Genomic DNA, 11,297 nt, shown 5'->3' with positions numbered 1-11,297 from the left:
ATGTATATGTAAACTACATGTGTTTTACCTACTTGACATGTAATACCAAAGTCTACAAGCTGCTTTGTCTGGGAAACAGCTATAAATATTTTAACCCTTAATGGAAACTATGCCCACCTTCTATAACTTGCCTTGAGATCTACAACTTACATGTAGTTAGTAGAAACAAGTGTATATACTCATTAGAAAGATATCAGTTTACACTACACACCAGTGGTTAATTTGAAATTGGTGCACAGTTTTCTCACAGTATACATGTAACTGCTGTCAGTATTCTTGTCTGCTTGATCGACTATAGCATTTACAATGGTTTCTTACCTAAGTATGCTCTAGTTAGAGAGACAGTTAAATTGTATTTAGGTCTTACTATTATATTTCAGTTAACCCTTTCAGGATGGGTAAGTCTAACTGTACATGTCACGGTCTTTTAGTGAGTTACTTTCAAAATTTAATTAAACTACTTTTTTTTATGTTAAACCAATTAGTATAGCATAAAATTGTAGCTAATAATCCATATTTTAATACTATATATGTTTGAAGATCTTAATTTTGTAATATCAGCTGAGACAGCATTTTGTCACTAAGCTCAGCTCTATGAGGGCACATAATGATGCCCCCATGGCTGAACATTCGTTTCAATGGAAGAACTAGAAGCGGAACAGCCAGCACTCTCATAGCCATAGGAAACAGCCTGGAGAGGTTGTTCTTGTTAACCAACCAGAAGTGAAGAGATGCACTGGGACTACTTTCATGAAATTCCTGGCACATCTAAAAGTATTTGTTGAGTTGGGAAGATACAGATGTCTTGGAAGCCCCACCTCAGTGTCTGGTCCTTTTGTACCCTGCAAAAAGTCAAGGGATCTTCTGGGATGGAATGTCTTCCTCGTCACTACTGTTGTCCTTTTCTACTAGTACTATGCTGGCCTGGGACAGGATCAAGTCTGTATAATGAATATTTGGAAAAAAATCCAAAGTAAAACAAGTTTCAAGTTAAATTGTCATGCATTATTATTTGTAACCTGACTTGATCTAATGATGGTTACATCACTAAAATGGTTATTAACAGTAGGCTAACATTTAGCAGATTATACATAAGAAAATATACATGTGCTGATAGTGCATGAAGTCTGAAAGTATTGATGAGCTATATTTGATAATTCTTAAGTTTAACTTCATCGGATCAGTTCAGGTCACTTTTACAGTGTGTACAAAACAACTAATATTAATTGTCATTCAATTTACATTATATATATATTTAAAATGCAGTCAGAGCGATTCAGCATGCTCCTCCTCTTTTAAAGGGATTTTGGGCATCTTATCTTCTGCATTTGTTTTTTATTCAAAATTAGCCCACACTTGATATTTCACTCCCATGGCTCAAAAGGCTGTTTTAATGATATTTACTTTTTGCAAGTTTCTTGATCTTTTCCATTGGCACTTTCCTGTGTTGGTCCTGTCATTTGTGCAGTGACAAATATTCCTTGGAATCTTTTCCACAGTGAGTCCTTAAGGACTCTGATTAGGCTGTTTGGGTACCACACATTGACTAACATATCATGTGGATGATGGTTTAATGACAACACACATGGCAGGGATTATGGTGATAACCTGCTCTCCTTGCATCAAGTTGGTTGCTTCAAGGAAGGGTTCCAAGATGGTGACTAGTTCTTGCAACTGTCTCCATTTTCTACCACTGAAAGCCACCTCTTTATGTGCTTGTTCTTCCAGGAGATTGCATAATGCCTGATGGTCGAGACATACTATAGCTTTAACATATCTTAGGGTTGAGTTCCATCTAGTGCGGAAGGGCAGGAATCCCTTTTTAGGCCCAAACACCTTTTTAAAGGCTTCTTTGAAGGAGCAACTGAAATGCAGTAAGGAGCCAAATTTAGAAGCTTTACTGATGGCAAGATTGATTACTTTCGTTTCCTTCTGCCCATCTGACACCACCAGTTGCAGGGTGTTTGTAAACATCGTGGTGCTGCTTCTGACAGTTCCTAGTCAGTGCCATATCTACATCTTACTGGTCTTCTTCCTGGATCTCTTCCCATAAACTGTCATTATCAAAGTCATCAGCACTAACAGGTCTGCATCACCATCAGTGGTTCTAGGGAAGCGCACAGTGAATGCTTTCTTCATGTTTGATGTATTGTCACATATAATGTAGTCCAGTTTGTTCCTTATTACATATTTGTCACAGATGGCTTCATATGCCTCAGTGATTTTCTCACCCGTGTGAGAACCTGTGATGGCAGACTTCTTGATTTCAATTGCATTGGCAGTCACACCAAGGAAAACACTCATCTGTCTGTCTGACCAGATGTCTATGGTGGAAGAAACCCAGGATGTTTCTTGTAGTTGGGTCTTGTCTAGTTAAGTCAGATACTTACAAACTGCAAGCTAATAACCTCTACACCCTGCTTGTAAATCTTAGTAAAGCCACTTAATGTCTAAACCACTAACTTAAACCCTATTTCATTCACAAAAAGAACAACTGTAATTCTGCATATGGAGTAACGAGAAACACAGTTTCTGAGTGCCCCTGACTATCTTTAAGGCCTGAAAGATTTAAAATAAAAAATTACTGCAAATAATTGAATTGGATTGGAAGGACCATAAGTCCTATATTGGTTGGTGGGTTGTGTGAAAATGTGAGATTTTTTCCTTGCTGCCACCTCTTCGAAAAGAAAGGAATTTCTGAGCACCCCTCATTGTGTCTGACCCTAAACTGAAGGTTCAGACTCAAACATTTCAATTCAAAACAACTATCATGATTTTTGGATTTTGTATTACTTGTATATGAGGATGACATGATCTTGTCAAAACATTCTACATTTATAATAAAGTTTTTCCCTACCCAGTCAAGCCATCTCAAAACTTTTATTTTCTTAAAAGTGGGTTCCTCATCATTAAATTTACATTCAAAATTTTATTAAACTACATTTTGTTCTTGTAATACCAATTAGTATAGCATAACATTGTAGCTAATTATCCATATTTTAATAGTATATAAGTTTTAAGTTCTTAATTTTATAAGGCAATATTGAAAAAAAAACATCCTGAATCTCCCCTAGTGTGAAAATTTGACATTTTTTCTCTAGGCATCCTCTCGTTTCTAATTTATTTACCACTCCTCCAAGAAGTACAAAATTTAACGTCTGGTTCACATTTTATATATGACAGCACATAGCCTAGGCATATGCACTGTGAGGAGCTGAATTCTGAGTGAGGACCTTGTTCATCTTTAGGATTCTTGACCCTAACACTGAGATTTTAAATGTTTGCTTGTACATGTACATGAACACCTACAGTAATTTATTGCTATCCCAGACCCATTCACTTTGGAGCATATGTAAACACAGCATAGGGTGTATGTGATATCCATTTGGCAAGGTTTGTTGCAGGAAAATTCAATAATGTATTTTTGTTTCACTTGGATTGTCAACAAGTCATTCGAGTCACAAGTTGAGTCACATGTTAAAAATATTGTGATTCGAGTCTGACTCAAGTTCAAATCAGAACTTGAGTCTACAGCTCTGGATATATCATTGGTGAATTATGACTAATGCATTGATATTTGTCTTGTGAGAAGCATTTCAGGAGTTCTCTTGGGTTATATTAGTACAGTTATTTTGGGTGTATTTTATCATACATCAGTAATGTAAATCACGCTACAAATGCTCTTATCTTGTATTTATTTACTTTTATGAACAGAATTACAATAACAAGTTATAAACAACACAAAAAAATGTAAAAATAGTCTTGCATCTGGCCATAGTTAGTGTGTCTGCTACCTCATTTGCTTGCCATGGAGGTGAGGCTTGTCAATGCAAGAGACACATTTTCACCTTTACCTCTGGAAAAGGGGAGAGGGGTGTTAGATATACACATCTATTTATTCATTTTAAGTTTAATACAGGAGTATTATTTAGTTTATATTGTGTGAGCATTTAAAGTAAGTTATTTTTAGAACTGATAGTTATGGCAAGTTTGATTACTTAATTGTTTACAAATCATTTGTTGTATAGTTCAGTTGTTGTGAATTGACATCATGTTACTTGAACCTTCTGAATTTTTCTCATTGCTTTAAGTGTGGATTTACATCTTGTAGTTTTGTAGTCTTGTAGTTTATTGGAAATTCCATACCTGAGTCAGGCAATATAGATATAGGCAACCAAGTTAGTGCAAGTAAGTAAGTTAAGTAAGAGGAAAAGAAATAGATTTAGACTGGGTGATCATGAGTTTAGCCATAAAGTGTGTATTGTGGCAACTTTTAAAGTTTAATAATTGCAGATTGTATTGTAATAACAGAGTAAAGAATAATAATTCATCTTTTCATTTGTTATAAAGTAACTGAACTAGCCTGTGTGGTTTTTTTGATGTAAAAGAGTTATTTAACGCTCTGGATACAACTGTGGTGGTGAAGTATATAACACACATTTGCATATATGTTTGACTTGTTTTGAATGTATTATTTTAAAACAAGTGAATTGGGCACTTTCCGTTTATTGTTGAAATTTATTGGCAACAAGTCACAGACACCTGCTATAACGAATCCTGCCCATAAACACACAAAAACCTCACAGAGAGTATTGCAATTGGATCCATGTGTGTGTGTCTGTTTTCCTTCGTGCTTATCTCAAAAACAAATAGACCAATGTACACAAAACTTTTACACAAGATGGGAAGTCAGCATGAGACAGTCCTCCCCAAATTTTGTCCTGATCTGGATTCTGGATCACTTTGAAGCATTTTCTATAATAGGGAGATAGGGAATTTTATCGGCTTCGGGTTAATAACTCTGTAAAGTGGGATCCGCCTTCTACCAAATTTTATGGGCACATTAAGGTTGAGACTCCTCATCACTCTACAAAATATGATCCAGGTCACTGATCATTCTGGATCTGAGAAGGTTTTTCTGTGTTTTCAAAGGTGAAATTTGACATTATCGAGTATAAATGCATGCAATCTCTAAAAGGAGAGGCGGGGCAAAGGTATGCAATCTCTCTGAATGCTCTTGTTTTTGGATCTGTTAGAAATCCATGCCAGTGGCCCACTGTTTGGTCAAAAATGAAATGTTTATTACTTAAAATTTCCACGTTAGAAAGGCTCCTTTGGTTAAATGTAAGCATGTTCAGGTCAAAATGGAAGCCACACCAACAAGCCCTCAATGTACTGTTTTCAAAGGAAAACACACTTTAAAAACATGGGATTTTCACAATCAATGCTTTCAGCAAAACCCTTATAGCTATTTTCAAAGTATGTATTTTAAGTAACATACTAGCCTCTGTATAATATACATTTTAATATAAACTCTGTGCAAGATAACATTAGATTTAACTCTGCAAAAATGCTGTTGTTGCGCTGTTGCATACAACAGTTACCTTGTCTGTTTTTCTTTTATGATTTTGACAAGTTGCTTTAATTTATGTATAAAGTTTTTTATAGACTTAATGAGAATTTTAAAATTGAGCTTTTATGAGAACTCATTCTTTTTTATGTTGGTATTTATTGTATCAAAAATTATTTCTGTTGTCACTTTGAAGTATCATCTGTGGTGTAGAGAAAACAGTTAACTCTCAAGATGTTCATTGATTATGGATTTAGAATAAATCTTTATGCAGTACCTTTTAAAATGCAATAATTGATCGGACATGAAATTTATTTCAATAAACAGAATGAGAAGAAGAAAAGCTAGGGAATCTAAATATTCTGCTTCTCCTCATTATGAAGGAATGTCATCAGATGATGAAGAACCAGAGACAGAACTAGTAGTTTTCAACAAACAGAAAGGTGACTCAATTAAATATTTTTGAAGCTTCATATTAATTATCACATTAGCAGTAAAGTTACAAAATCCCTCCTTATTGCCATTTACTGTGGAATTATATCTTGATGAACACTTGTAAACATGTAGTGAATAAGGTATGTAAGTTCATTTAGGCTAGATAAATGTAGTGAAACATTAAGTTTTTCACACTTTGGTTTGGTTGTAGAAAGCTCAAAAGACCAGAGTATATACAAACTTTTAACTAATAGATGGTGTAGCAGTTTTTGAAAAAATTCTAAACTCTTAATTTGCCAAATTACTATTTATAAATATCACTCTTCATTGTTTTTTTTTATAGACCAAAAAACAAAAATGCAAGTTGTTAGCTCAAAATCAAGATTGTTAAATTCACTTTTGTTTGTCCTTTTATGTGATTTATTGTGAATTGCTAAGTTGCAAGAAAAATAAAGTGGTAAAGTATTTTTTATTTATTTGGTAATATATTTTAGCAAATTTTCATGATTTTTTCATATGCTATAGTAACTAAAATTTATGTATTTGAATGCTGTTACTACTGGTATACACCTTTCACACATCGAGTACACCCTTGCGTATCATGTTTCAAAATTTAAAGAAAAAATGTAATTCTACCTCTATTGTAATCATTTTTACACAGAAATATATTAAATTTGATATATTAGAAATATATAACAGTTAGTGCAATTCATAAAAGAAAATAAAGTGTTCCATTTTCATTTGTACACAGCTCTGAGGAGTTTTGTCTGTAAACAACACATTATCAATTATTTTATACATTTTCTGTCCATTGCAAAGTAGAAGTTTATATTTGCAAATCATCCCTTATAAATATAATGATTCACATCTTGTTTTTGCATAGTTTCCCTTTTCTTTCAGTGCTTTTCTTATTACATCCCTTCATAGTCTTTTTTTTTTCTTATGATGATGTCATGGTATGTAATATGAACAATTTCTTATAAAGCTTAACCTTGAATGTAACTAGAGCTGATGGTTAAACATTATTGAGTATATACATTCTAATGTGTCTATGATAATGTAGAGTAAATAAATAGTTTCTAACAATAATATTTGGTTTTTTAACACATTGGCTACTTGTGACTCCTACAGGGGTTAACAGATCCTTCTGGTTTGAAGTTTGTAACATTTAAGAACAAATCAAAGCTCTGGGAAGTTTTATAGGTTCTTTAGATATTTGTTTCATTCCTGAAAATGTTCATGTGTTAAATAATATATGTTTGTAAGCCACAGGAATTTTCTTCTGTGTCAAGACATGAGGTAAATTTAGATTTAATGAGTGTGATAAGCAACAGTGAGCTATTTGGATGATTCAGATCTTTTTTTCTTTTTATTGAATACTGTTGTAAAATGTATCTTATTCAAAAAGCACACAAATAGAATAACTTATTATTTATTGAAAACAAATTATATTAATGAAAAGTTTTAAGACTTGACCATAATTATTGTTGACAAAAATAATAGTTCATAGCCTGACAAAGGTAATGATGATACCATTTTGAAAGGTGGGGTCTTAAGTCATTGATAAATACTTATATTTTGTTTGTTTTAATGAATTAAACCAAAAGTGGTGACTGCCTCAGTTGGTAAAATGAATTAAGATAAGAAACATGTTAATGAATATCAAACAAGTTGAAATAGACTAGGCATATAAAATGGAACTTTCTGATTAATAATAAAAAGAATGCAACTCTAAAACAAAGGAAATATTTTAAGGTGTGTTTTTTTAACAATATATCACAAAATTTAAAAATACCACAACTTAAAGAACGATGGACATTCTAAATTATGATTTATTAAAAGTAGAAACTAGGTAGTTTTTACAAAGTTTGTACTAAATTTAATGTAATTTTATTAAATATTTCCATTGTGAGCAGGGAAAAAACATGGGATATCAATGAAATCATTTTGGTCTAGAAAAGGTTATATTGACTCCAGAGATATTTTACTAAAGTTTAACACTACTCACCTTTTTTTTCTGGTATGTAGAAGCAGTTTTGCAGAATGTGCAACAGATATTTGAAGATGTTGTGGAAGACTTTGGAACAATTACTGGGATCCAGCATGAATTTGAAATGTGGAAAACAAACTACCCAGAGTCTTACGATGAAACTTATGTACCGTTGTGTCTCCCAAAAATCTTTGGTCCTTTTATACGGTTAAGCTTAATATCTTGGAATCCATTAGAGGTAGTCTTCTAGTTCAGATAAAATTGGTTTGAAAGTTATTCTTTTAGTGATTGTATTATGTGTAGGTTCCCTGTATTACATAATGGAGCTAGTGTATAGTATCAATTTGGATGAAAACTCGGTTGACATTGCCTTTGTGATTTAAGATAAACATAAAATAATGTATTAAAAACAACGTCAGAAAAACACATTTATTTACATGAATGTGACATTTTTGGTAACTACCCTTATTCATGCTAAAATTAACATACAGAGTTAAAAGTTTATGATATATAAGAGTATTTTAGCTCTATATAGTTCTGTTAGTCTGACAAGGGGTAGTTAATGTGTCTTTTTTTCTTAATATATTATTTCGTATTTACAGTGTACAGTATCAGTTGTAATTGTCATATCAACAGCGTAGAACTGTTTACTTTCTAGGAACCAGTGGACTTAGAAAGTATGTCATGGTATCAAACATTAGCTTTTTATAGCCTTTTGTCTTCAGAAGATGAAGATCCAGATCTTCAACTTATACCAAAAATAGTAGAGAAAGTTGTACTTCCTAAACTGTCAGGTAAAACTTTTTCCTTTAATGCAGTAAAATGATGTATTCATATCAAATGTCAGTTATTATTTCTAATGTGATAGTTTTCTGGCTATAATTGATGATGGGTAAAATAAATAAACGTAAAAAAAGATTTGGGGAATTTTATTCAGTTCAGACAACAAAAAACTATTTCATAATTGACTGTTGTATACTGAAACTTCCATCTGTTCTTTAATATTTTTGTTTCTATTTTTTGCATAATTGTTCACTAATTTGTCACTGACTTTCAATTTTCATGCTTTACTAGTTCTGGTAGGTGAAGTTTGGGACCCTCTTTCCACAACACAAACTTTACATCTAGTTACACTGACAACAAGGTTGCTGAATGACTATCCAACTGTCTCTGGAAGTAGCAAACATTTGCAAGTGAGCATGTTTCTTTTCTTTTCATGTTAAAAAGAAACTTTGAAGTTTCTGTTATTCAAATCTTGTAAAACATTTTGTAGGTATATATGATTTACTTACTTGACATTTTGCAAAGAATTATTATCACAAACTTATAACTACACACAGACTTCGAAATAAAAAAAAACATTTTTATTTATCACATTGTGTATGCTGAAGAATATAAAACATTGGGAAAAAAATAATTTACTTTGAAGGGATGAATAATATGAATATAGATACATATACAATATTTATGAAGAACACTAGTTGGGTAATTTATTTTATATTTAGTTTTATAGAGTAAACTGAATTAATTCTTTAAATTTCACTTGTAGTCTGTGTAGAAGCACAAATGCACTATTATCAGTATAACTTTAAACATTAAAATGTACAATGTAGAGAACTTTGATTGTCTCATTCTCAAGAACAGGGAATAAACAATCCAAAAAGACAACTCTTGATAATTAGATCTAGTTTTTTCTGACAAACACTCATCATTTTAATACATCAAAGATAAATAAAACCTTACTCTTGAGGGCTTGGATGAACTGTCTGCCTTTGTTACACTTTGTAGATCTCCAGCTATCTGTGTTCATATTAGTTTTAAGTTCAAATAAGTATACAGTAACTACATGTGGGGCAGTTTTAATAACTTGACTATGAAACCATGCATGCAAAAATCGACCAGTAGATACAACATTTCATTCTTGTGCCAAATATTTCATGATGAGTATTTTTATTAATTTTAATATCAGACTAAATCACGGAAACTACCTTTTGTTCCTACAAAATAAAACTGTAATAATCACAGGTACCAAGGAATTGTGTATAAGTAACATTTACTATACATCTGAAATGATTTAAAGTCTGTGTTTGACAACCATAAAGAAATCCAAAGGAGTTTAACTTTTTCTCTATGATGAGAAAGTGGAGAAGTCTGATAAAAGTATAAAAATGTAGGTTTCACAGCAATAAAAGAGAACTAAGTTGTAAATGTTATTAATTATTGGTGATTAAAGTTTTAACTGGTATGCTGTGTTCCAAGAAAACTTTTCTATTCATTTGCACTTTGCCCTAACAAGTAATAGTAGAATATTCTTCATATCAAATAATTACTGATTATATATATATATATATATATTTATTTATTTATTTTATTTTTTGTGTGTGTGTGTGAAAAGACTTTTCTTCAGAAAGTTGTTGTGAGGATAAGAAGAACCTTGGATGAGGATGTTTTCTTACCTTTATATCCTAAAGAGTAAGTTAAATTTGAAATAGTATAGTTTTAAGTTCTTGATCGTTTGGGGCAAAATAGATATTTCTGTCATATTTTACTATTAACTTTATCTGTACAAATGATTTTTACATTGAGTAAATAAAACTATTTGGCAGTTTACTAGTGAAAGTTTAGATTTAAACTTTTTATCTGGTAAAGGTATTCTCCTATGGGGGTGAGTATATATGGTATTGAAAAATAGAATTCTCTAATTTTCTACTCACTACTGAAAAAAATTATTAACTTTCATGCTATCATTTGTTTTGTTACTGTTTTTAAGTGGACTGCTCAAATAGTTTCCTAAGAACTGTCATTTAGAAAGTGAAGAAATGTTAACTATTTTAAATCAAATGTAGTATTACAGCTTTTTCTTTCTGTGAATATAGAAGCTTGTGTGTTTTGTTGACATACAGTTAGAACAAAGTACAAAGCAAATAAGTATTTCAGTTAAAAATTAATGAATTTGATAATGTCATAAATAGGTATATAATTTAATTAACTAAAGATGCCACTATTCTGTTCTAGTAACCTTCTCATTTATTAGACGTTTATGCTCTTTAATAGTAAAATTGTGGCAGTTGATATGTATGTCAAGCAGTTGCCTGTAAAGTTCTAGTGTTATTAGAATGAATGTAAATAAAAAGGTAAACAAAATGAATGTGATGATAAAGAATAGTGCAAATATATATATATATATTTTTATGGCTTCCTAGAATTTTAGAACACAAAGGATCATCTGGAGCGCTAACATTCTTTCAGCGACAGTCTTGGTCTTGTGTGAAGGTAAAATTCATTTTCATCACATGAAGTTAAAGTACAAATAGCCTTCAGTTCTGTGTATTGAATCATTTTTGTTGATGTTTTAAAAAGAAACGTTTTTATGAAATCAAAGTTCCAATGTCAGTAGATCAATTTTCTAGTTTCAGCTTTCAAATGCTTAGAGCTTTTAAGGATTACACATCAAACTCTTCTTAAGGAACTTGTCAGTATATTTCCATTTTTTTCATATATATATATATATATATATATATA

General features: G+C 31.6%; 1 protein-coding gene across 1 annotated transcript in view; it reads left to right on the top strand.

Moving 5' to 3' along the window:
• Positions 1-11,072, top strand: part of LOC106469026 (PAX3- and PAX7-binding protein 1-like) — a 59,814-nt gene extending 48,742 nt beyond the window's left edge. The window contains exons 11-16 of the mRNA XM_013929480.2: positions 5,678-5,793; positions 7,814-8,013; positions 8,434-8,569; positions 8,850-8,968; positions 10,171-10,247; positions 10,979-11,072. Coding sequence (XP_013784934.1) covers positions 5,678-5,793; positions 7,814-8,013; positions 8,434-8,569; positions 8,850-8,968; positions 10,171-10,247; positions 10,979-11,072 — 742 coding nt within the window. The remainder of the gene's footprint in view (positions 1-5,677; positions 5,794-7,813; positions 8,014-8,433; positions 8,570-8,849; positions 8,969-10,170; positions 10,248-10,978) is intronic.
• The last annotated feature ends 225 nt before the right edge of the window (positions 11,073-11,297 follow it).

Source organism: Limulus polyphemus, unplaced genomic scaffold, assembly GCF_000517525.1.
Source record: "Limulus polyphemus unplaced genomic scaffold, Limulus_polyphemus-2.1.2 Scaffold3268, whole genome shotgun sequence".
NCBI lineage: Eukaryota > Metazoa > Arthropoda > Merostomata > Xiphosura > Limulidae > Limulus > Limulus polyphemus.
The sequence above is the reverse complement of the archived record's forward strand: the minus strand, read 5'-3'. Positions and strand labels throughout refer to the sequence as shown.